General features: G+C 36.7%; 4 protein-coding genes across 7 annotated transcripts; 3 read left to right on the top strand and 1 right to left on the bottom strand.

The window, feature by feature from the left end:
* The first annotated feature begins 1,037 nt into the window (after positions 1 to 1,037).
* On the top strand, positions 1,038 to 2,414 carry LOC116031623. The gene has a single exon (XM_031273869.1). It carries the CDS (start codon positions 1,085 to 1,087, stop codon positions 2,228 to 2,230), a length of 1,146 nt encoding a protein of 381 aa, XP_031129729.1. The 5' UTR covers positions 1,038 to 1,084; the 3' UTR covers positions 2,231 to 2,414.
* Positions 2,415 to 6,753: 4,339 nt separating this feature from the next.
* LOC116031822 (chromatin remodeling protein EBS-like) lies at positions 6,754 to 10,260 on the top strand. Of its 3 annotated transcripts, none has more exons than XM_031274132.1 (6): positions 6,754 to 6,902; positions 7,013 to 7,175; positions 8,263 to 8,605; positions 8,692 to 8,760; positions 9,338 to 9,476; positions 9,892 to 10,260. In XM_031274132.1, the coding sequence occupies exons 2-6, from the start codon at positions 7,103 to 7,105 to the stop codon at positions 9,916 to 9,918; spliced, it is 651 nt and encodes a 216-aa protein (XP_031129992.1). In that variant the 5' UTR covers positions 6,754 to 6,902; positions 7,013 to 7,102; the 3' UTR covers positions 9,919 to 10,260. The 3 variants fall into 3 exon arrangements, with proteins under 3 accessions (XP_031129992.1, XP_031129993.1, XP_031129994.1); XM_031274133.1 differs by having other exon boundaries at positions 6,764 to 6,902; positions 7,010 to 7,175; XM_031274134.1 differs by lacking the exons at positions 6,754 to 6,902; positions 7,013 to 7,175 and adding an exon at positions 8,039 to 8,053.
* Positions 10,261 to 11,281: 1,021 nt separating this feature from the next.
* LOC116033400 (subtilisin-like protease SBT2.4) lies at positions 11,282 to 14,893 on the top strand. The gene is made up of 9 exons (XM_031276145.1): positions 11,282 to 11,469; positions 11,563 to 11,707; positions 12,149 to 12,543; positions 12,611 to 12,706; positions 12,779 to 12,848; positions 12,950 to 13,232; positions 13,308 to 13,648; positions 13,735 to 14,002; positions 14,196 to 14,893. The coding sequence occupies exons 1-9, from the start codon at positions 11,282 to 11,284 to the stop codon at positions 14,891 to 14,893; spliced, it is 2,484 nt and encodes an 827-aa protein (XP_031132005.1).
* A 219-nt stretch (positions 14,894 to 15,112) lies between these two features.
* On the bottom strand, positions 15,113 to 19,875 carry LOC116033616 (protein STRUBBELIG-RECEPTOR FAMILY 8-like). 2 transcript variants are annotated; one of them, XM_031276371.1, is made up of 16 exons: positions 19,515 to 19,875; positions 18,829 to 18,961; positions 18,667 to 18,738; positions 18,504 to 18,569; positions 18,328 to 18,399; positions 18,134 to 18,205; positions 17,917 to 17,988; positions 17,770 to 17,835; positions 17,612 to 17,677; positions 17,201 to 17,532; positions 16,884 to 17,128; positions 16,536 to 16,810; positions 16,317 to 16,452; positions 15,982 to 16,124; positions 15,728 to 15,884; positions 15,113 to 15,461 (listed from the first exon to the last, which is right to left on the bottom strand). In XM_031276371.1, the coding sequence occupies exons 1-16, from the start codon at positions 19,609 to 19,611 to the stop codon at positions 15,309 to 15,311; spliced, it is 2,157 nt and encodes a 718-aa protein (XP_031132231.1). In that variant the 5' UTR covers positions 19,612 to 19,875; the 3' UTR covers positions 15,113 to 15,308. The 2 variants fall into 2 exon arrangements, with proteins under 2 accessions (XP_031132231.1, XP_031132233.1); XM_031276373.1 differs by lacking the exon at positions 19,515 to 19,875 and adding an exon at positions 19,053 to 19,120.
* Positions 19,876 to 25,276: the final 5,401 nt, after the last annotated feature.

Genomic DNA, 25,276 nt, shown 5'->3' with positions numbered 1-25,276 from the left:
TGTAAATTCATTAAAAGGTAAAATTAAATGAAAATTCCATCATTATTCTATAATTGTTGTCATGAATAATGGAGAATTATCTACTTCTCAATCTCCGAGATTATCCTAACATGTAATGCATACCCGACATACATATGTGCAATAATTAATCAGAATATTATAATAATATTATTATACTAATGAATCAAATTAAAATACGTTGAATATTATATTGTATTTTAGTAATATAAGTTCGTAGAAAATGGTCGCAAAGAGTATCCATTTGATACGTTTTTAAAGATATTTATTGGGGTAGTAAATTAGTAATGACAGAGATATTTGTGTCCAAATACTAAGCAGTTGATTTGATGTTGTATGTATTTGTATAATAACATTTTGACCAAGTATAATGTATATTACAATATCATTACATATACTATCATGGACAATTTACACTAATTTGTTAGTTAACAATGAAAATCTATAATCACAATAGAAGAAAATGTTAGAGTAAATGAACCTCACTCATGTGTAATAACATATAAATTACGTATAAGAGGTAAATACACTATAAAGATTATGTTGCAATGAGTTTAATCGAAACGATGTTTACAATAATTAAACTTGTGATCTTTTATGCGCTACCTGATTGCCATTCTTTTTCAAGGCACTATGGACAAATTATAGTTACGTTTACAACATGAGATTGATGAATAATTGTGACAAATTCATTTTGTAATACGATATCGGATAATGTGTTTTAACTTTTAAATATGAGAATAATGTTTCACCTGCTCACATATCCCTATATTCCCTTTTTGAGTGTTATTATGTATTCAACCAATAGCATAAGCAATTAATCAAATAAAATCAGGCATTTATAACAAACTTTAATGCAAAAAAATTGGAGAGAATTAACATGATATCTTAAAGATTGTAATAACATGATTACAAAATAAAAATAAATAACATTATGGAAAGGATAATTGATAATTGATAAATATAGTATATACCGGAATAAAGGACAAGATATGGTGCACCCAACCACCATATTTACATGTCTTCCTCAGCAATCTGTATAACTCACCCCTTTGTTCTTTAATGCATGGTAGGCCCATTCTCTCACCATAACCCAAAACCTAAAAGCTCAGGGAGGAAACACACAGAACCAGAGAGAGAAGAAGAAGAAATGGAGGAAGTGGAGGCTCAGAGGCCGGAAATTCTCTCGCCGTGCAGCAGTGGAAGAAGAAGCGGCGATTCCACCTCGCCGGAATTTGAGTTCTGGATGGTCCGAAACCCCTCTTTCCCTCAGCCCAATCTTCTCTCCGCCGATGAGCTTTTCTCCGATGGAGTTCTATTACCGCTTGATCTCCTCCCGCAGGAAGGTAACGCCTGCTCCGATGAGTCTCCGGGGGGAATTTTGGGGTTGGGCGGTGAAAACCAGCCGGAAACGTCCGGGTCTGCGGCGGTGGTGGGCGGCGCCGCCGTGGTTAGCGGGTCGAAGCGGTGGAAGGATATTTTTAAGAAAGGGGAGAAGAAGGAGAAGAAGGGAGGGAGTGATGAGAATGTGAAGGAGAAAGGGGAGAAGAAGGAGAAGAAGGGCGGCGTGGTGGGACCGAGCGCGGCGGAGCTGAATATAAATATTTGGCCGTTTTCGCGGAGCAGATCGGCGGGGAACGGCGGAGCGCGGCCGCGGCTAGGGGCGGCCGGATCCGCGTTGACTCACCGGAAAGTGAGTAGCGCGCCGTGTTCGCGGAGTAACTCAGCGGGTGAGTCCAAGTCGAGAAAGTGGCCCACCAGCCCGACCCGAGCCGGTGTCCACTTGGGTCGGAGCAGCCCGGTTTGGCAGGTCCGCCGTACCTCCGCCGCCGCCGCCACTCGAACCACCGAAAATCTCTCAAAAGCCGCCGAAAAGGCTCTCAAAAAGGAAACAAATTCCGATAAACCCGCCAAAAAAGACGGCAACTTTTCTAAATCCCTCAAAAAAGAAGGAAACGACACTCGCCGGAAAAACTCCTCCGCCGCCGTCCACGGCGGCGCCCTCCCCAAAGCTCGAGTCTTGAACTTGAATGTTCCGATGTGTATTGGATACCGACACCATCTAAGCTGCAGAAGCGACGAAAACAGTACCATTGCAGTCGCCGCCGCCGCATCTGACGGTGGTCAAAACGGCGGCGGAGTTCCCGGCGAAGCCGTACGGGGCAGTAATTTATTTAATCTCCGAAATCTCTTTACCAAGAAAGTATATTAATAGGGTAATTAATCTCTGCTTATCTTCTTAATTAATCACTCCCATGTTCTAGCTTAACTCCATATATGAATGTATGTAGATTTCTAACTTGAAATTTGAAGATCTACTTTTTGTAATTTGTGGCTTCTTATTATGTAAATTTCCTAATTAATCGCTTATATAATGTGCTTACTGATATTAGTAACATTGAGTAAAAACTTTTTATTTATTTATTTTTTTATTTACTGCTTTAGTGCCTTATTCTTCGGTTCTTCCGATGAAAGAGGTCAGATTTTCTGACCATCTTTTTACCCTGTTTGAAAATGGTTTGTGTGGCGTCACCAGATCCAGTCCGGAGTAGAGAATCAAATACCTCAAAAAATGTTTTTTTTTAAAAACCTTTATTATACGTAGTATAGAACAAATATTGAATTCTATTTTTTTTTTATTAGATTTAGAGGTCACAATTCACTTTTAGTTATTTCTAAGCATTCCATTTGATTTTACTATTATTGGGGTATGATATTTTTTTTATTATCTATTAACAAAACAGTTTAAATTTCGTAAAATACAATAACATTAAAGAGGGGATAAGAAATAATAAATACAGTATATTTTATACATCAATTATATGTTCATTATTTTTGGTCTCTTAATTATATCAACATCACGTTTTGTTTTTTACTCTTTCTGCATGAAATGTTTTACGCGTTAGATAAACCTTGGGGGACCGAACCTATGTTATAAAGTGACACTTCTTTATTCCTCAATTGATGCAAGTAACTTTCTTTATTCTTGAATGTTGTTACGATTACGTTAAAACTCATATTTATAAACAATCAAAAGATTAAAAGAAAAGTCATTTATAAAGAAATAAAGGACGGAAGTGATAACAATATCATTAAGGGATAAAATATTAAGGAGTATTATTATTATTATTTTTAACTTATAGAAAAAGTATGAATGAGATGACGTGTCTTTTTAATTTAACGTAGTGTCTCATATGTGTTTTATCAACCCTTGAGATTATATTCAACATAAATAAAATTAATCTCGATTTATGATATCTTAATACACTTTGACGGAAAAACTTAGATAAAAGTATGATTTTTTTTTTTAATTTAGAAACGAAAAGTGTTACGAATTATTTCTCAAAAATAAATTCAAAAAGAAAAACTTGGGTTAAAAAAGGGGTTAGGTTAGTGAATGGATACATCATATTTGTAAGTATTGAGAGACTGGGTCCACCAGGAAGTAAGAAGCCCATAAAGCAAGGTACATATGCACATCACTTTTCAGGCCCGACTATGCCATCTCACATCGTCTCCAGGTTTTTTTAGTTGGGTGGGTATACCGTATACGTTTGTTGAGACTTGAGATACTTTACGTGCAAATATAAAATGTATTTTTCGTGCCAAAGACCTTGTAGTCAAGTGGCATCCGGTGTCCCAATTAACATTCTCACATGGATGATATGTGAGATGGGAGTAGGTTTGAGCCTCAGTGGAGGGCTAACAGCGCTAGTAATGCTCAAAAAATAAAATGTATTTTTCGTTTTACTTTTTATTAGAGAGTGAGTTTAATTTAGTTCAATAGATAGGGATGAATCACTGAGTTACCATCATTACCTTACCTCCTTCCACATTCTTTGTCGAGTCGGGACGTGTATAAAGACTAAAATGTCATTGTGTAATAATAAAACTTGATAAAGTATATACGTAAGCCTACGGTCAAAATACTTTATTAATGATGATTCGGATACAAATGAGTTATATCCTAAGTAGTAATCCGGTCAGCGTGACCAATTCCATAAATTCTTTTAGAGGCACTTCTGACAGTGGGTCAGAGGTTTTCGAGCTACTTAATTATTTAATGGTGAAAACAACCCAAAAGTCTTTCTCTTAACATTAAATGCGGTATATATAGGGTGTCAGTGAACATGTGCTGATCATACGGCATGGTGGCCGCGTGACAACCATGCACAGGGCTGAATGTAGGCCCACTACTCGTGAGCCAAGTGCCATGCAATTACGAGCAATATCTCCAAGGGATAGTTAAAGGGAAAGGAGCTCGATTCGATCAATCCAAGTGCTCGCATAAGGTGGGTCCCGCTAGGCTTCTCCGTGTAGAGTAGCTTGGGAAAGGTTGATCGGATAAACCAGGAAAGAACGGGACGATCCGAGTTCCAGCTCGACCAAGTTCTACTCCTTAAGTTCCGGTCATCGTACGCTTACAATAGCCCGGATAATAATCCTTATTAATACTAATAATAATTAAGGGTCAAAAAGTCTTTTTCTTCCTTTTTCCCTATTTAATTCAATATTGCAATTCAACAAATTGAGGGAATTGCAATTCCTTCTAACCACACAGTGTAATTCGGATGGCCAAAGAATTGTATTGTAATTGAATTGCAACTACGTCTAACCAAACAATCCATTAGGATTTGGGATTCAATCTTTGGGAGAAAATGAGAGTGTAAACAAATTTTATGTGATAGCCGGATAAGTTTAACTTGATACTAAATTAAAAGATATATTTCATCTTAATTAAAAAACAAAAACTTTTGAATTTCTATTCACAATGATGAGAAACACGTTTTGATTAGAACAAAAACAAAAGCTGTTAAGTATCATTGCGTGAGGGATAAAATGACAAGAAAAAATAAAAAGAGATGCTCCGTATAATAACCGATCGTTATATCGTGGATCATGGTCCACATGCACTATAGACCCTGGTTCGAAACGACGTCGTTTCGAATGTTAGTGGACGGTGACGCGAATGACTTTAGGAAATACACAGAATCCTTGTCTAGAATACATAGAATGACTTGAGGAAATACACAGAATATTGACACAACTATATAGAAATCATCATCCTAACATTCAAATACACAAAATACGTCATAACCTATGTTTAAGTATCCCTAATTTGAATACACAAAATCGTAGTTTATAATACACAGAATGCCTTCAAAGAATACACAGAAAATGAAAACACCAAATACACAAACACATCACCCCTGGGCCCTGTGTTTAAGTATCACTAACATGAATACACAGAATCTTTGTCTAGAATACACATAATAACTTGAGATAATACACAGAATATTGACACAACTACACAGAAATCGTCCTCCTAACATTTGAATACACAAAACACGTCACAACCTATGTTTAAGTACCCCTAACATGAATACACAGAATCGTAATGTACAATACACAGAACGTCTTCAAAGAATACACATAATTGTTTTTATCTTCTCTCTTCCCCCTCTCTCTTACATGGAACTAAAAAATTCGTCAAAAAATTCACACTAATGAGGTTGCTCTTAGTCTACACGCTAGAGTCATCCAAGCTAACTAATTTATGCATGCCCACAATATTGCGCTAGCTTGGTTTGATAAGAAAAACTCCCGATCACCTTAAATTACTCTACAATAACTATCCTACTTAGGCTGTCATCAACCCAACAATTATACTCATTTACAAAATGATTTGGCATGCCACATGGATTTTTTTTCTTTATTTTTGTTCGTTCGATAACACTTTTTCATATTTCTTTCTTAATTATATCCGACGATCAAGAAAATTCTCGTTTTTTATTAACACATAAAGGCTGCCATAAAATTCGGCAGCCTTTATACTTTAACAGTCAGCTTTCGCTGAAAGAACTTTAAAAAAAATCGGCAACCTTTATACTTTAACAGTCAGCTTTTGCTGCATTTGGCAACAAAGGTGTCATAAAACGTGTTTTAATTTTTTTTAAAAGTTCTTTTTTATTATTTTATTATTATATGCTCAATTTGTCTCATTTTATCTATCATACTTACTATTTATTGGTCAAATCAACTATTTCTTCTTTGTTTACTTTCTTTATTATTATTATTTTTTACTTATTTGTAAATTTGATTTTTTGTGTTTAATAATACTTTTAGTGTAGTTTCTAAATATATAAATTTTGTATATTAATGCTAAACTTAATATTATGAAAATTTGAATTAAAAATAACTTCAGTCAAACATCGTTAACCGAACCCGACACAAAATGGGACGGAGGGAGTATAATATAAAACGAAAGTGAGATCAATTTTTAAAAATAAGAGAAATTTGTATAAATGTAAAACAAACAGTAAAAAATTTACAAATTTGATGACATGGGAGTGAAACCTATGGTAGAAAATGAGAGAAAATTGCTAGGTTAAAATAACCATACACTTACAAACAATAGTGGCATATGTTACTTTAGTCATCTAGTGTGTCCTCTAACTAGGAGTCCTCAACAACCAACTAAAGAACATGGTGTTAAATCTACTTGTAACTAGCATATTATTTATTGAATCAAGAGATAAATATAAAATTTTTCATGAAAGAAAATACTAGAAAATAAATTTAAAATGAGAAAATAACATTTTTTTTCTATTAAAAATATTTGACTTGAAGCATTTTTTAAAAAAATAGAAAATCACTGCCCAAATCTACAGAAACTATTTATCCAATCCGCCAATAGTTTCAACAGGCTGTCATTTTCTTGATGACTGTCTAAGTACTGTCTAACAATCTTTTTTATCCTCGACGAACACTACCTGGGAACAACCAAAGAAGAAGGATCTAGGGTTAGGATCAAACGACCCTCCCTCCAAAACTCCATTTTATGCCCCTCAGCTCCAGCTCAGATCCTCCTGAAGACGCGTATCGTATGCCCAACTACCTTACTATTTACTATGCATTATATTGCACCACCTACATTTCCATTTCATTTCGCCCTTTAATCCCTGATAGATGGATTGATGTGCTCTCTTAGCAGATCTATTGTATCAGCGCGAGCGAGCAGAAATCTGACGCCTTTGGATTGAACCATAGAAATTAGAAACCCATTCTCGTGTTTGATTGTTCCATGGCCAAGACTAGACCTGGGAAACGAGACTTGGACTCTTACACCATTAGAGGCACTAACAAGGTTGTCAAAGGTATACCCATTCCCATTTTTTGTTGTGTTATCAGTGTGGAAACCTATAATGGATAAGCTAGTGCACTAGGCCTCGATCACTGGTGTTTTTTATTTTTTATTTTAATTTTTTTTTTTTATGTTAATGTAGGAATAATAGTGTTTGGGTTGTGTTATCTGGTTGAATTAAACCTTAAAGTTGTCATCTTTAGTAAATTGTTGTTGGAAACAAAAGGATGGTGGTTAGGTTAGAATGTTGTGCATTGGTGGAAAGCATGCATGTGAGAATAGCTATGTGGTTTGGCCCTCTTGGGTGTCTGGAATTGTGTTGGCATCTCTTATATGGCGAAATTTCATTTGATTCTATCCTTTTGATTGATTGCAGCTGAGGTTTTTGTGGAAATGCCGCACTGGGTAGTTGTGGCCCTTTGAATAGCTAGATGCATGCATGGATGTTTTTGTTTGTGCTATTAATAATACTTCTTGTTCCTCCTGAGTGCATGTTAGCTGAAAATTTGTGCTTTTTCTTTGTAAAATGTTGTGGAACATGGGCTTGCTTTTGCTGATGTTTATGTATTTGGTAGTTGGGTGTCTGCACATTAAAAAAATTCACTTTTTGTTCATTCTGAAGTGAATGTGAGCTGCAAATTTTTGTGTGTGTTTTTTGGTTGTCAAAGGTTGTGTACATGGGTTTATTTTTGCTAATGCTTATGTTCTTGCTACCTAGTTGGGTGTCCAAACATTTAAAACACATTAACAAGTCTGCACATGTGTCTGTTTATTAGGTGCACACAATTTTCTATTTCTTTTGAGGGATTTCGTGTCTTTCTGTTCCTGATATTTTGTGATTTATATTTCAGAATATAGGAAAAAGGGGTTGGCTTTTGTTGGTGAGCAAGGGTACTGCCAATTATGCTTGACTGTATATTTAGACATTATGTGACTGAAAATGTTCTCTTTGATATCATTTTGAAGTTTTGCAGCTACCTCTTATATGTTGCCTCGATCTTTTGAGCATCTGAAAATCCCTCACTTTATATATAAGAAGTGTGTATATCTAGCTGCTGATGATTTATATGAAATGACTGAAAAAAAAAATTTATTTGAAGCTGGAGACTGTGTGTTGATGCGCCCTCCAGAAAGTGGGACTGCCTCTTATGTGGCACGAGTGGAGAAAATTGAAGCTGATAATCGGAACAATGTGAAAGTGCGGGTTAGGTGGTATTACCGGCCAGAGGAGTCAATGGGAGGGCGACGCCAGTTTCATGGAGCAAAAGAGTTATTCCTGTCGGATCACTATGATGTTCAAAGTGCCGACACTATAGAAGGGAAGTGCACTGTTCACACTTTCAGGGCCTATGTTAAGCTTCAGAACGTTGGGACAGAGGATTACTATTGTCGATTTGAGTATAAAGCTGCAACTGGAGCTTTTATACCAGACCGTGTTGCAGTGTAAGCGTTACGTGATTTTCTTTGGTTACTCGTCGTTCAATTGCATTACGCATTTGATTATTAATTATCTGTGGCTTCTGTTAAAGGTATTGCAAGTGTGAGCTGCCGTATAATCCCGATGACCTGATGGTACAATGCGAGGAGTGCAAGGACTGGTACAGAAATATTCTGATTTCTGAATACATTATTCTAATCGATTATGATTGTAAATTTCTGATCTGTGTGCTAATTTCATCCTCTGAAAATTGAGATAGAAAGGAAATAAGAGCTTAGAGGCCAATCAAATGTTAGGAATGAAGGAATTAGTAAAATAGAGGCTTTCTCTTGTGCTTTAATTTAAGCTTAACAACTGCAATAGTTTTAGATTTCAAATATTTCAAGAATTTTTATTCCTCTCACTTGATCACCAAATATTATAACAATTGTTTATTCTTATCAGACTATATATATACAAATTCTTAATTTACCATGTGGATAGCCCAAGTAGGTACACTCTTCTAAAATGCTGTGATGGAAGTAAAATGATTGTTTTTGCAGAGATTACAGTACACATAGAAATGCTCGAAGCATATAACAGACCCCCGAACCCCCCTTTCCCTTTTCGGGTTCTGGTGTCAAATTAAACACCGATCCTTCTAATAGGATTTCCATTTCTTTTCAATTAGGTCAAAATAAGGTTTTGGGTTTTCTTTGTTTCTCCAATCTCGTTTAAAGTTGCTGTCTTCTTTACAGGTATCATCCTGCCTGTGTGGGCATGTCTGTCGAGCAGACAAAACAACTCGATCAATTCGTTTGCTCTGATTGTGCATCCGATCCAAATGTGAAAAAGCCCCAGAACTCAGATGCTGCCTCTCCAATAACTAGTGGCAAGGTAATTCTTGCTGTTTTCAGTTTTGGCTAGTCTCACTTGTCCACTGATCTACTTAAATTATTACTCCGTATAGTAGTAGAGTATAACATTATTCCCGTGTTGCACAAGAGCAGCCACCTGTGCTTGTTATTTGAATTCAAACCATCCTAATTTTGCTCGAATAGCCTGAGAGTGTCTTGTGCTTACAAACATCAGTCAATTGTTTTGTCACAAGTAAAAACTATCATAGCACACACATTAATATACACACCTTTTACGGTTGATGGATTATAGTCATGATTTTGATTACTGTTATGTGGACCGTTAATGTCTTACATCATACAATACACAAGATTTAAGTACTATTACGTCATTTGGGGCTCATTTCACTGTTTCACGTGTGATCTGGGAGTATCATCGTTCAATATTGTTACAGGTTGAGCCCAAGCGCCAGAAGAGGTAGGCTGAAGATCAGACTGGCGATGCCAGAAGATGGTTCCATTGCGGTGGGTGTTTTGTGTACAGTGCAGAGAAATGGAAAACGCGACATCTGATCTCTTCTCTGCTTTAGACTATAAGCCTCTGTCAGTAGTGTTTTCTCGAGTGTAGTTACAGTAGTAGCCTCCGATCCTGTACTTAATGTATGGTGTTGTGTACTAGTAGCTAGCTAGGGTTGTTGAAAACTATGTTGTTGGATACACTCTTTGGAATTAAACCAGTAATTCAGCTAGAATTCATGAACTCCCATATGTTATTAATTGTCTATTGTTAACCTTAATTTCTGCAAAATTAAGTTGATGCTCTATATGTATCATTGCCCAGAGATTCTCATGCAATGTGGATCAATAAGAACATATATCTTCTGTTGAACCATTTTGAACAGCTGATGTCTGTGTAGCTTAGAATATAATATGCAATGCATGCATGCAATAAATTTAATAATTTGCATGCATGCATGCTTTGGTTGAAGTACATGAAACCCTAGCTTCTCGTGATTTTTTATGAGATACAAAAAGAGAGTTAATTAGGAGAAACTAAAATTACATAAAATGAAACTATATATTACAAAATCTACACAATCAATTTTGTATGCAGATGATTGTCATCTAATTTTCGTAAAATTTAATTTCTCGTGATTTAATTATAATTATTAGAGGCTAGCAACACCTTTAATTTTACCCTTCATATATGCTTGTCTGGCTGGTCTCCTCAAAAGCTAGGGTTTCATCTTCAATTCACTGCAAGTGATCAATTAATATCCCAAAAACCCTAGCTCTAAATCCACCATTTTGATCCGTTTAAGAAAGAATTGTATATACCCTAGCATTGAGTATAATATAATACAAAATATGAACATATCGAAACAAAACACATCATTCATGCATAAACAGAAAGCACGAGATAAAACGCGTGAAATTATGTTGTATAGTCTAATGGAATATACATCTTTTAATTCTTAAGATATTACGTCGTCAATGATAACACCGTGTTCCTAAGATATACGAAATAGCTATTTTCCATATTTCCCTTCTGGCTGAAGCTTTACAAAAGGCTGATGTTAAGGAAACAGACCGTAACGGCTGATTCAAATTAAACAATGTAATATAACTGAAAACGTTGGATGGTGTAAAGCTGGCTTTGTTCACGTTAACAACGTTGTACTTTATGGCATAATTGGTTTTTCATGTGACAGTTGTTGGATTACAATTAATTAAGAAGAATCCAGCAGGATTATCGTATGTGGTCTGATCTTCATATCATCACCACCATTATATTTTCAAGTAAACAGCAAATTAATTAAGCCTTAAAATTACCGTTTAAGCATCATGGCTTCATCACTTCTCCAAAATCTCCATCTTCTGCTACTCATCTTTCTAACATTCATCCCTCTCAGATGCATAGCAGAAGAAGATCATCGAGAGATATATTTAGTCTTGACAGAAGGAGACCCCGTTGCATTTCATCATGGCAACAACATGAAACTTGAAAAAGGGAAGAAGCTTGATCCTAGCTGGTAATTAGTTAGTTCAGTGAAGAAAATGAAGATTTATTAATGTTCTTGGAAAGTAAATAACTTTTTTTTTTTTTTTTTTTTGGTGTTGACTAGTGAGAGTTTAAAGGCTTATGCAAAAAAGTTGACAGAATCCCATGATGAGTTGTTAGAGGTGAGTTTGGATAGGGGAAGCTATAACAAGGTTTACAGCTTCAAACACATTGTAAATGGCTTTGCAGTCCACACAACTCCTTCTCAGGTAATCATCAAATCTACAAAATAGTTGATGTGTAAATCTTGGTAAATGGATTTGCCCAAGGTGAAACTCGGCCTCTACACCCCAGCCCGACAGGATAGTGGAAATATAAATCACGGTGACTCAGCGACACATTAGGTGGGAGGACTAGTGTCTGGTGCTCACATTGCGGCAGGGCTTGATTTTGTGTCCTTGCCCACAGTCTCGCCCCCAGATCGAGCCGCCACACCCAGCCCGACAAGATAGTGGAGGAGTAAATCACGGTGACTCAGAGACCCAATAGGTGGGAGGGCGATTTTTTGGTGCCCACACTGTTGCTGTTAGGGCTTGATCTTGTGTCTTTGTACACAATCTATCACCTAATAACCAACTAAGCTGCTCGTGCAGCTGAACAGGATTTTTGTTTTGTTTTGTTTTGTTTTTGAGCAATATGTGTTTCTGCAGGTGGAGAAGGTGAAGAGATTGCCAGGGGTGAGGTTAGTGGAAAAGGACAGAAGGGTTAAGCTCATGACAACCTACACTCCACAGTTTCTAGACATGGCATCAGCATGGAGCCAAGAAGGGGGAGACAGAAATGCAGGTGAAGGTGTAGTTATTGGATTTGTGGATTCTGGCATCAATCCATTGCACCCCAGCTTTGGCTATGATCCTGCAAATCCGTTTTCGTCGAAAGTATCCCATTTTTCTGGGGACTGTGAGGCAGGCCCTCTCTTTCCTAAGACTGCCTGCAATGGGAAGATTGTGTCTGCTAGGTTTTTCTCAGCTGGTGCACAGGCTGCTGCCACCCTTAATGCCTCCATTGATATTCTATCTCCTTTTGATGCTGATGGCCATGGAAGGTAGGAGAAATCTGCAATCTTTTTCTTCACAATATGACATTTCTGATCAAAAGTATCACTGTTGCAGCCATGTTGCTTCAACTGCTGCTGGGAATTTTGGAGTTCCTGTTGTGGTGGATGGCTTTTACTATGGAACAGCGAGTGGAATGGCGCCTCGAGCAAGGTTGTTCTTTGTGTATAAATTGATTTCTGTTCTTCGATATTTACTGAACTGTGCTTTCATTTTTCTTGACAGGATTGCTGTTTATAAGGCTATTTATCCAACAGTGGGAGTTCTCTCAGATGTCTTAGCAGCTATTGATCAAGTGATTATGAATTCTGAAGCTCTCAGTTCAGAGTTTTTGGTTTAATAATCCTTGTTTTGTTGGGATTAACTGTGATAACTATCTGTCATCATATTTTGCAGGCTGTGATAGATGGAGTGGATATCTTATCACTCTCAGTAGGTCCAGATGAGCCACCAGAAGAGGCTCTCACATTCTTGGCACTGTTTGAGATCTTCATGTTGGCTGCACATAGGGCTGGAGTTTTCGTCGTTCAAGCTGCTGGGAACCACGGGCCTGGTCCTTACAGCGTGATCTCTTACAGCCCGTGGTCTGTGGGGGTTGCAGCCTGTGACACGGACAGAAGTTTCCCCGGGACTCTCATTCTTGGCGACGGTCACAAGATCAGTGGAATAGGCTTGTCAGGTCTGTGTGAAGTTTTGTTTTTTGGTTAAATTCGACAGATTCCTGAGAATGAGATTTTTTTTTAAACTTTTTTAGGCTCGACGTTGGGTAGTGGAGTTCTTCGACATAAGCTCGTTCTTGCCAAGGATGCAGTAAGGATAAACGGGGCGTTTCCCAGAACTGCAGAGTACATAGAGGAGTGTCAGTATCCAGAGGCATTAGACCCTTCTGTTCTGATAGGAAGTTTGGTGATCTGCAGCTTCTCAGCTGGTTTTTCCAATGGATCATCAAGCCTAACAGCCATCACAGAGACAGCAAAGGCTCTTGGATTCGCGGGATTTGTATTTGTTGCGAATCCATCCTATGGAGACTTCATAGCTCAGCCTCTCCCCTTCCAAATCCCCGGGATTATGATCCCCAGAGCTGCTGATGCACAGGTACTAAAAGTCTGAAACATACCAAATCAGAATTGCTGCTGGGAAATTTCCCCTCATTTGCTTCGTTTTTCGCCTTTTCTTGACAGATTATACTGAGCTACTATGAAAAGCAGACTGCCAGGGACAAGAGAGGCTATGTAACAAGATATGGCGGGAGCGCAGCCATAACCGAGGGAAGAATTGCTTCTTACACAACCCGAGCTCCTGTTGTTAGCAGATTTTCTTCCAGGGGTCCTGATTTCAGTGATCAAACCAGGAATCCAACTGATGTATTGAAGCCCGATTTATTGGCTCCCGGGAACCAGATTTGGGCAGCTTGGAGCCCCATGAGTGTTGCAGATCCCATTCTATCTGGTAAACCTTTCATCTGAGTTACTTCATAGGCATATGTTGTTGTCTTTTAGCCAATGACCTTATGGTCTAGTGGGTTCGAGCCTCAGTGAAGGCGCTGCTGTCTCTTTGTGCTTCAATAGGTTGAGAAAGTAGTTATGAACAGATACTACATTGTAACAGAGTCAGTAGTACTAAAAAAAATGTTTGTTTTTAGGACAAAACTTCGCTCTCATCTCGGGGACAAGCATGGCGACGCCACATGTTGCTGGCGTGGCAGCGCTCATCAGGCAGCAAAATCCGTCGTGGACACCGTCCATGATAGCGTCGGCCTTGTCAACCACTGCCACCACTCAAGACAATCTTGGAGAAACCATGATGGCTCAAGGATCTGAGCTCTACAGCCTGCACACTTCTGCTCCCTTCGGTTTTGGCTCGGGCCTTGTCAATCCCTCCCGGGCACTAGACCCGGGGCTGGTCTTCTCAGCCGGCTTCAAGGACTACATTGGGTTCCTATGCTCCCTCCCCAACATTGATCCTGAAGTGGTGAAAACCGCGACTGGGGGAATCTGTGGTGGCATTTTTTTCGAGCACCCTTCTGACCTGAACCTGCCTTCAGTGACTATTTCAGCTCTAGCTGGATCACGGCTGGTCCACCGGAGGGTCTTGAACGTTGCCAGCAAACCCGAGAGCTACCTGTGTGCCGTGCTGCCTCCAAAAGGAGTGGCGGTCGATATACAGCCATCTTGGTTCAGAATACCCCCACAAGGAACTCAAGATCTGCAGATAAGGTTTAATGTGAGCCTGCCAAGTAATGACTTCTGCTTTGGTGAAGTTACCTGCACTGGAAGCTTGAATCATATCATGAGGATTCCCTTGTCAGTTTTGCCCATCTCTGCATCCCAAACCGAATAAAAATCCTCTTCTGAACAAGCTCTGATACCATGTTTCTAACATTAGGCCAAACATACTAAAAGACTGAATCGAATCACTTAACTGGTCTAACTCATACGTTTCTCTCTTATTTTTCAATGCGGGACTCTTAACAGGTTTTAATCCCGATTTGAAGGTATCAAGAATCATGATCTGTAGTCTTATGAGCAATCCATGAGTCTACACAGCAACATCCAACTAGGAATGTAAATGCAGCAAGAAATTGTCTGCAGATATGCCTATATTGAAACTCCAAGTTCTTACAAAAACAGGAAATTGCAAAATAATTACATATTTCATATTTCTTCTTTGCATATAAGATGGTATCCTCTATTCACTTTCTATCAGTGATCACATCTGTCGAAATTCCTTACAAAGTCGCAAAAATTTATAGTACTTAGAACGGCATGTCAGTAGAATCATGCTCGGGAGTCCTGTATGCAAATCCAGGTTCATCGCTTGATTGTCTCGTGACTACACTCGCTCTTTGCACTAGCCGGACAAGCGCTTGAACAACCTCAGACATAGGAGGGCGAAACTCGGGTTCAGGCTGTGCAAAAGAAACAAATTGGTGCAGATTTTTATCAGAAACAAGGCCATAGCAGCATCAAGCAATTGTTTTGCTTCAATTTTTCGCCAAAAAGCTATTGAAAAACAACGGTTTGTCTCAAATTCTTTCACTAGCAGTTTATCAGTTCTTTTGGTAAGTCCACAAATAGCTGTTTCCTTATGGAATAACATCATAAATCATGTAACCATTGAGACCGAAAAGAAATCTATAATGCAGACCATTTTAATAGTCGCAAAGAGGCTTACCTGAACACAAAGGGCAATGATATCAGCAAAGCGGGATAATGACTTGGCAGGATACATGCCATTTAGAGCGGGATCAACCATTTTCGCCAAGGCATCTATATCGTGGAGCTGAGGCGTGGCCCATCTCACTAGAGACTGTTCTGATCTCGTCCTTGAACTATACGACGAGTTACACAAAGGCAAAAAAATCATTGGAAGTACTCGATCGAGGAGATTTATTTATTAACTATTTGTATGTGTAGTATGGAACTTACGTATCAAGTGGCTTCCTTCCTGTCAATAACTCGAGCATTACCACGCCAAAACTATACACATCACTCTTAACAGTATATATTCCCGACAAAACAAACTCAGGCGCGCTGTAACCAAACGAACCAACCATCTGTGTTGATGTAACCTGTGAACATTTTTAAACCAATAAACCAAACTGTAAACCTTAGAGCTGTTTGGACCAGCTGCAATTACTCTTGACACATTAGGTTCTCTAAGGAACTTGTTTAAATGGAGATTCTTTTTTATCCTTAAACAACTCAAAATTATTTATTTTTGAATACTACTGACTCTATTACAATGCAGTACACTAGCTAACCTGGTTTTCCATGTTTGGTGTCAGAGCAGCTAATCCACAGTCGGATAATTGGGGATTGAGGCCGTCGTCTAGCAAGATGTTTGCTGATTTGAAGTTTCTGTGTATGATAGAAGGCAGACAAACTTCGTGCAAGTACCTGGCATGCAAGGTTTAATAACGAAACGAAGCGATAGTAGCCAAAGGAATTGAAGAAGAATGTGAACATATCGTTATACATACTCTAATGCTCGAGCAGTGCCAAGTGCAACTTTAACCCGGGCATTCCAAGTCAACATCGTGTTCCTCTCATCTGCAAAATGCAGCATATCGTGCAAGCTGCCATTTTTGACATACTCGAAGACGAGAAGGCGTTGACCATGCTCTACACAGTACCCCACGAGTGGCACGATGTTCGTGTGCCTCAGCTTTGACATCTTTGTGACAACTTCAAGAAAATTGTCTTCCTCCTCTTGCAATGACAGCACTGCACTATCGATCTTTTTGATGGCCAGTATCTAGCATAAATATAACACGAAGTTAGCCACTCGAGAGATTTAATTCTGCAATGCGTTTACAGGAACGCCTTACCTTTCCATTTGGAAAATCTGCTCGGTATACACGCCCAATGGAGCCTTCACCTACAAGGCTTTCTTGGCAAAAACTGTTTGTGGCAGTTTGAAGAGCAGCAACAGTATAAGGAGTGGCACTTATAGCAGAGTTCACTCGCTTCAAAGAACCGTTCCTCCCTTGTATGCTATCAACTCTCATTTTCTCCATCGGTAGAGGCTTCAAGTCTATAGCCCTTTGCTCGAGCGCCTCCCTACTCACTAGAACTAAAGACGGGATAAAAAAATGAATCAACTTTCATGACACTTCACCAAATTAAAGTATGATGTATATGTTACCTTTATTCGTGTTTCCAGTAAGACGTCCTGCAGAGGGTCTAGCTGCAATTTCCTTCCACTTGAATCTCCGAAGACAAAAGACAAGTCCAAAAATGGCGAAGAGAACAAATGATAAAGATCCAAGAACTATGCCTATGATAGCTCCAGCTGACAAACCTCTCTTTCTATTCCTATTACTATTATCTGGATTGGGCGGTTGGGCATCAGAGCCTTGTTCTTTATGCAGATCAGGTGGAGAACGATTGCGATTGTGAGATCTTCGACTAGGAGGAGGCGGGGTGAAATGTGGCGGTGGAGGAGCAGGACTATTGGCAAACGAGTTTCCATTGTATCTGTTTTGCAGAAGGAGCAAAATATATAAATTATCCATCATATAACACACATAAGAGCATGTAATAGTGTAATACTTACATGAAATTAGGAATGGAAATCAGTTCCTCTGGTATCCATCCACTGAAATTATTGTTTGCAACATTCCTGCATAGTAATTTGGCATGAACATATCTCTATTCGTTTCGACAGTCAAGGGGTCGAGCTAAAGAACTCGAGAAGTAGGAATCGAGACTTACAAATCATTCAAAGGTAAATCAACCAAGACATCAAGAGTACCCGTCAATTCGTTGTCCTGCAAGTGACTGCCATAATTGCAGACATCATGAGAAAGCTAAATAAACCAAATGGATAACCTTAACAAGCAACAACTCAGTCACTCTCACAGTGTAGACAGCTTTGGCAATGAACTCAAGGAAGGAGGAAGATCTCCGCTAAATTTGTTGAAAGAAAGATCCCTGCAGATGATGAGAATATTAGTGCTTAAGCTTAAAAAACGAGGTTCCAAAACAGTTATTCAGCAATAATAACAAGAAAATCCAGCAAACACAACTAAAGATCCCGATGATCATATCAAGAACAGTACTAGTTCAGATGGCTTACAAGGTTTCGAGGTCAGAATGGTTGGTAAACACATCTCCAATCGATTGATAGAGCGAGTTGCTGCTAAGATTCCTAAATCACGATTTTTCTTAAGGTTAGGCACTTCAATATGGTCAGAGTAGAAGAGAACATAATTCTAAATCCTACAATTGGACACATTAAAGCAATGAAAGCAGACAAGTCAAGCTACTCACAGATAATTAATCAAAATCATGTCATTGATGGAATAAGGAAGACTTCCGCTTAAATTATTGTATGCAAGATTCCTGAACAGACAAACGAAAACTTAGAGAACTAAACAATAAATACAAAACAAAAACATAAATAAAAATAAAAGTAGACCAGACACTTCACTAATAATCAACATTACAAGCTTGTGAGATTGGGTGGTAGCTGATATGGTATGGAGTCATGGATGCTGTTACTGCTCATATCCCTACGAGGATCAAAACCATACAGACAAGTCAGTCTGAAACTCGATAGTATGATGCAAAATAGGCTTTAAGCTCTTCAAACCGAGAAAGAAACCTTACAATGTTTTCAATGATTTAAGACCATTGAGCATGTAACCCAGTGTTCCATTCAGTTCCAGTCCAGAAATTTCACTGCTCCAAGAAAAACAGAGAAGAATTTCAAGAGTACAGCCAAAAACGATTGGAGATTAGAGAAATTCAGTATTCGTAGCATAAACTCACATCGAGACAACATTAGAGCCCTGACAAGCAACTCCTTTCCACGACTCGCTGCAAGGATCTCCACCACTAGCCTTCCAGCCAGTCAGCTGTGAAGGACTGTTTAGTGAAGTATATATAACCTCCAGTGCTTGCACTGCAAAACAGAATAAATTTTACTTCATATCACAGTAAGCACAAACACAATCCTGATCCTCAAGAGCATTTAAATGGACATAAACACATACATAATGGTGAACCCATAGACACAAACATTCACATATCAGAAAATCAATATTATTCAGTTTTCTTGAAAAAGTTTTCATCTTTGACTGGCATTTTCTCCAAGACTCTGAAAACAGAAAAAGAAACTCATAACTGATAAGAGATAATGGTGCCAAAACAGACAAAGATATACATTTTCAGCACAGAAATCCAAATTGAAATCCTTAGATCACAATGATTGAAAATAGAAATAATGCTAAAGATTCCTCCTTTATACCATATTGTTCCGTACAAGAAAAGAAAATAACATTCACATAAAGTTATTCACTTAGAATTTGAAAAAGAAACAGAAACAGAAACAGAAACAAAAACAAAAACCAGCTCTCTAACATCTTCACTGCATTGCCACATCAAAAAAATGGGAAAATTTTTCAAGAAACAGAAGAAATGAGAATTTTTAAAGCAAAGAGGTGGAAGAAACTTACAGTCCATGGGATCAGTAGCTGCTCTAACAAAACCCAATCCTGAAATCCAAGCCATGATCACTGAAACAAGCAGAGATATACCCTTCACCATCTTCATTTTTCTCTCTCTGTTTATATGGCAGTATATATTTGTTTTATCTATCTTTTTTCTGTACGTTTAAGCGGAGCCAAGAAGGAAGATAAAACGAATGGAGGTGTCGCCATAGATAAAAAGGAGACAACTTGGGGCGCTCTGAGATTCGAAACTTCATTCATTAACATAAACAGAAACACTTTTGCATATGAATCGAGTGTGGGACTGTGAGGCAACGTGTATAGGGAAACTGCAGCTACATGTGTCGGCGAAAATTGAAAACTTTAATGCCAAGTAAATATAAATAAATGGCAACTAAATATACTGTGTTTTGTGTAAAACTCAAGCTCTAATCTCAAGTTTAAGGAGCCTTCCTGTTACTGTTATGCCCTGTGATCATTGGACAAGAAGAATTAGAATCTTTACAATGGCTAAAGTTGAATGTTTAAAGATGGCATCCAATTAAATTATTGATAAGATATTATATTGTTTAAAATATTATGAGATTAGCCCCGAAAGGAGTAGCTGAATGGATAAAGCTTGATTCTTATACTATAAAATCTTGAATGATCCCGTCACACAAGATCTTCTTCAATAGTTATACCACGTATCCGTATCCATTTAAGTTTGCAAATTGTAAACATTTAGTATGTAAGTTGTGTATTTTGGACTTAAGGTGGACCCGAGTCCATATAATCATTTGTTGATCTTCCTAGTGCAGTTTGCCTATATATGCATGTGAGCTGTATTTATTCAATACACACTCTTAGGTAATGGTTACGTATATTTTAGTCATCAAAAAATACAAAAATAATATATATATATATTACAAGACCAAAAAACTACTTTTGCAAACTCTTGCAATATCTTAGTAGTGTATAAATTTATAGTGAAAAAGGTATAAAATTTATTTATAAGATTAAAGATTCAATCTTTTGCCAAGAAGAAACAAAGGGTGTATGATATCTATTGATAAATCATTCTCTAACTTATAGATATATGAGAAGATACTTAATTAAATCTTGATTAGAATAATGCAACAAAATATAATAATGATTTGACAAATAGGTGCATAGAGTATAAATTATTTAAAAAATCAGTTAAAATTTTTTATTATTAGATTAACTCGTCAAGAAATTCGTTTTATTTTCAGTCATTTTAAAATATAATTTTTTCGTTTGATAACCTAAGTTTTTTGACTTTACACGACCTATATCATGGACTCCATGAACTCGGCTCAGGGCCGTGAAAAGGTATGTAATTTCAATTTTCTTCCTTTATGTTTTGGACTTAGGTTGTAAATTTGTCATCTTTCTGTTTTAGGCAATCCAGCAATTGTTACAATGTTATCCTATTCTGAAAGTTGAAGAAAGATTGCTGCAAAGGATACCCTTTACTGGAATTTCCAAGGGGGTTGGGGTGGGTTGGGGGGGTGGGGGATTTTCACTTTGTCTAAAGTGACCAAATTTGTAATTTTGTATTGATGTGAGAATTGAGGTTGTCTGTCCTCCATAGTCCATAGCTTTGTTGACTTTGGCACTTTTGCACATGTTTGTAATGAATAATGACTTCTTTTGTTAGGGGAAAAGGGTGGAAAACTACAGAAAAAGAGGGGCAAAAAGGACAGATGAAAATTATAAATTTTGAACAATTAATTAGCACCAAATGGGAAAAAAAAAAAACCCTTAAAATCAGGCTTTAATTTACTTAATTATGAGGACCTCTACTTTAAATCAATGAATTCATCTTTATGAAGAGTAGTTTTAAATTATTGTATTATTAATTTAATTTTAGTTGTATTTTTTTTTATTGTTTTAAACTATATATGATTGTGTTATTGTGTTGTCTTTTTTTTTTTCTTAATGCCCTAGTGTGATATGACTTAATTATTTAATTTACGAATAATATAATCAATGAATGAATGATAGTAAAATGAATTTACAGTATAATAAAAATTACATTGTACTAATGATCCACCTTACAATATGAATCATATATAATTCGTGATATAATTTACCTAAATTACATCTGCTTGTTGGGGATCTAGGGTTATACATCTATATCAATGGGCCAAGCACATTGGCTAGCATGCTAAGAATAGCTCATGGAGTAAAAGAGAGCAAGGCCAGGTCGCGAACAATTTAGGAGTACAAGCTAGATAACTCGTAAGGACTACAAGTTCAAGCAACTTATTCAGTTAATCTTTTAAACCTTTGACGCGGATCGTTAAAACCATTAACTAGGAATAGTGTTGACCCACTTTGCTGATATCATCTTGACACTAGCAAGACATGACAATGGCATGTAGCTGACGAACATAAAATCTCATATTTTCACGTTGTCTTGTCCAATATATATTGTGTATGCATTTCTCACTAGCTATAAAGGGAATCCATTAACTCATTCGGTGGGGCTCTTCCACCTCTTCTTCTTCTCCAATGCGTTCTCAATCTCTCTCAATTTCTTCATTCATATGTGTGTGCACACGCACATTATTATCTCATAATGCTACGTACATTAGTAAATTAAATGAATATGTCACCATTGCATGCATCACCTACCTTCAACCTACTAATAACAAACAAAATAGGTTTTTTGAAAACTTGGTGCATGCTAGCTATAGATTATCTAACACTATATATATAGGAGTACTAATATTGAGTAATATATAACTACTTATCTAGCTAGTAATTAATTACAATTAAGTTGACATCCATCAACTGCCCTGATAAAATACTACCACCCATTCTATTCTAGCTACCAATTTCAATGTATGCACACACCCAACTAATACTTCTAATTCAAAGCCAATTAAAATCATCAATATCTCAATCGAGCACAACACAGTTTTTTAGTGCAGTTTATATTTCTTATGTGATTTACAAACTATTACACTAGAGTATGATTTATCCCATGCATATTCTTGGATAATGAAGACAGGTTTCTCTCGTAAAAAAAAAAAAAGTTAATTAAAATCTATTTGTTCAACCCCTACTTTTTCTTAAAGCATGTTTAAGTTAGACTACATTGCACAATTCTCTTTATAAAATTTAATTTATATTGTACATTAATTTGGATATATGTGTATGCATGTACCCTAGCCATCAATTAAAGTTGTCGTATCTTTATTTTGCATACCAGTTAGTCAACGTCATATTTCGATAGTAATTAAAATGCATGTTGAACTTGGTCTTTCAAGACCTCCATCTAACACTGATCCTCAAAATGGTTGAAAAGTTGGTTGGAACTTAACGACTAGTGTTGACCTGGATTCATTTCTTGACCGTCAAGATAAAGACAAGACAACCTTAATATTCTAATGTATGCATGCATGCATGCTTATCTAACAATCCTCTCAACCACGAATGAAAAAGAGGGAAGATTAGAATACTTTTTGATAGCTTCATTCAAGAACTTGTCTTCCTTAATGCAATTTCTATACATGACTTCACATAAATAGTTTCTTTTTTTGCAGACACATTCCCTAAAGTAGATACAAAGTAGAGATCAGATGAACTTTAATTTCTTTTTGTTGACTTGAGATTAGAGGCACAAATATATTCCATTTTGACACCACAAGGCAATGTCGTCTTCCCTCGACTGATCAGCTCATGAATTTTCTCAAATGATTTTGGATGAAATAATTACAATTTTGGGGAAATAATAAGTTAATTATTAAATAAGGGTACTTCGATCACCATCTTCATTAACACTAACTGAGAGCATATGATCTAACAAGGCCAAAATTTCTGGTCACCTTCGACAATGATCAATGTTTTAAACCAATTTCAAAGTGTTGTTCAGAAATATTGATTATATTTTTTTATTGGATGCTCAAAATGGTAGAAAAGTTAGTAGGAATGAAAAATATTGACCATTGAGCATGTAACCCAGTGTTCCATTATTATTAGCTAGACTAATAATGCATCATATCACAATGCAACAAGACATTTCATCCTACCACTTGGAAAAAACTAAGCTAAAGTCTAAAGACGAGTCATTTTATCTTAAAAGGGGTGAAATATGATTTTGTATTAAAAAAAACAAGTCTGATTCTTGTTAACACTTTCTCTATAGAATTTGTTGTACAAGGTCTGATGTGATTTACCTCTCATGTATAATTTATGAGTATAAGTACTAGCAGAGAGGATTTTTCTTTACCTCCCAAAGAAAAAGAGGGGCCATTCTTTTCGATTTGGAATATCATATATGTCGCATTCAAAATAATAGAGGTCCCATAATGCGCTGAACAAGACATTATCATACGCCATATAGTGCGGTAGTGTATGTATATTAGTTATTATTATTGTGTACTGCATGTGATTTCACCATTTCTTCATCACTATTTTTTACTTTACTTACTAGACCATGATTTTCTTCTTTCTTCTTATTCTTTTTTTTTTTTTTTTTTTTGTGTTGAGTAAATAATAAATTAAATATGTAATTTAACTATTCATTTAAACTTTTAGTTGAAATTAAAGGAAAACATCGTCCTTAAATTACATGCATTAGCATGAACTTTGCATTCATTGCCTATGTATCAGTATATATTTGCTAAATATTGTTATATAATTATGTGATATTGGATCCAAAAAATATACTAGATGGTAATGAATTTGAAGTACACTTCTTCTTTCTTCTTTTTTTTTTTCTTTTTTCTTTTTCCTCTCTATCATTGATTACAAATTTAATTTCTACCCTCTTCGTAAAAGGAAAAAAAATAATGATTATATACTTCGAAAGGGGTTGCTGAGTGGGAGACCATAATTCTCGTATAAAAAGTTTACGAGTTTGATTTTTGTCAACACCATTTTAGTTGAACTCATTGTGCAATATCTCTTTAGTGATTTATGTCTTATATATGATTTATAAACTATTACACAGAAGTAGCATGAGGGAGTGGATCCCCTAATTCTTCATCAGTTCATCATTATATGAGAAAAAAATATATATATTTGGGAGAAGAGGAGAAAAAATATATATATTTGGGAGAAGAGGAGAAGAAGAAAAAATATATAAAAACCGATAAAAAAAAAAAATTAAAGGAGCCGAACTGCATATTGATCATTCCACTCCGATTTGGGCTTTCTTGTTTTGTGCATATTACCCAGGTACTATAAGTCTGAGGCCCAACACATTTGCTTGCTCCGGGCAATCAGCCACATACACTATTATGTATCAGCAAATTATATCATAGATCAGGGTCTACGTTGCATTGTAGACTCTGGTCCAAAAATAATCTTCAGATTCTATATTTATAGTTGACATACTTGTAGTTGAAAGTTCATGTACTTAAAGTTATCATATTATGTGTCAGCAGTTATCAAGTTATTATAATGTATAACAATTGATTATGTATCAAACCTATCTATTAGCAGTCCCTTAGTGTTAACACAAGCTCAAACGGGGATCCACGATCCTCTAATTGGCTCACTACCCTAATCCGACCAACTTAGGTTATTATTTTATTATATATGAAGTTGGGGAGTCCTTGTCGGTTCCATATTCTCTACAATATTTTGGTCAATAATAGAATTGGTGATGTAAAAAATAAGGTGTTTTTTTTTTCCAAGTCTCCCCTTCTCTACTAACCATAAAAGGGGTCATTCACATTTTCATGGGCTTGGGAGTTCATGAGGTTAAGGTTACCGTCCAACAAAATTGAAAAAAAAAAAAAAAAAAAAACCTT

This window comes from Ipomoea triloba, chromosome 10 (assembly GCF_003576645.1).
Source record: "Ipomoea triloba cultivar NCNSP0323 chromosome 10, ASM357664v1".
Lineage (NCBI taxonomy): Eukaryota > Viridiplantae > Streptophyta > Magnoliopsida > Solanales > Convolvulaceae > Ipomoea > Ipomoea triloba.
The sequence above is the reverse complement of the archived record's forward strand: the minus strand, read 5'-3'. Positions and strand labels throughout refer to the sequence as shown.

Bases quoted from the DNA above. Each gene is read 5' to 3' on its own strand.
- LOC116033400 (XM_031276145.1), top strand. From the start codon at position 11,282: ATGGCTTCATCACTTCTCCAAAATCTCCATCTTCTGCTACTCATCTTT. The intron at 11,470-11,562 runs GTAATTAGTTAG...GGTGTTGACTAG, and splicing joins AAGAAGCTTGATCCTAGCTG to TGAGAGTTTAAAGGCTTATG. The intron at 12,707-12,778 runs GTTGTTCTTTGT...TTTTCTTGACAG, and splicing joins GGAATGGCGCCTCGAGCAAG to GATTGCTGTTTATAAGGCTA.
- LOC116033616 (XM_031276371.1), bottom strand. From the start codon at position 19,611: ATGAAGATGGTGAAGGGTATATCTCTGCTTGTTTCAGTGATCATGGCT. The intron at 18,206-18,327 runs GTGAGTAGCTTG...ATCGTGATTTAG, and splicing joins ATGATTTTGATTAATTATCT to GAATCTTAGCAGCAACTCGC. The intron at 17,533-17,611 runs GTAAGTATTACA...TCTGCAAAACAG, and splicing joins ATTTCCATTCCTAATTTCAT to ATACAATGGAAACTCGTTTG.
- LOC116031623 (XM_031273869.1), top strand. From the start codon at position 1,085: ATGGTAGGCCCATTCTCTCACCATAACCCAAAACCTAAAAGCTCAGGG.
- LOC116031822 (XM_031274132.1), top strand. From the start codon at position 7,103: ATGGCCAAGACTAGACCTGGGAAACGAGACTTGGACTCTTACACCATT. The intron at 8,606-8,691 runs GTAAGCGTTACG...CTTCTGTTAAAG, and splicing joins ATACCAGACCGTGTTGCAGT to GTATTGCAAGTGTGAGCTGC. The intron at 9,477-9,891 runs GTAATTCTTGCT...ATATTGTTACAG, and splicing joins CTCCAATAACTAGTGGCAAG to GTTGAGCCCAAGCGCCAGAA.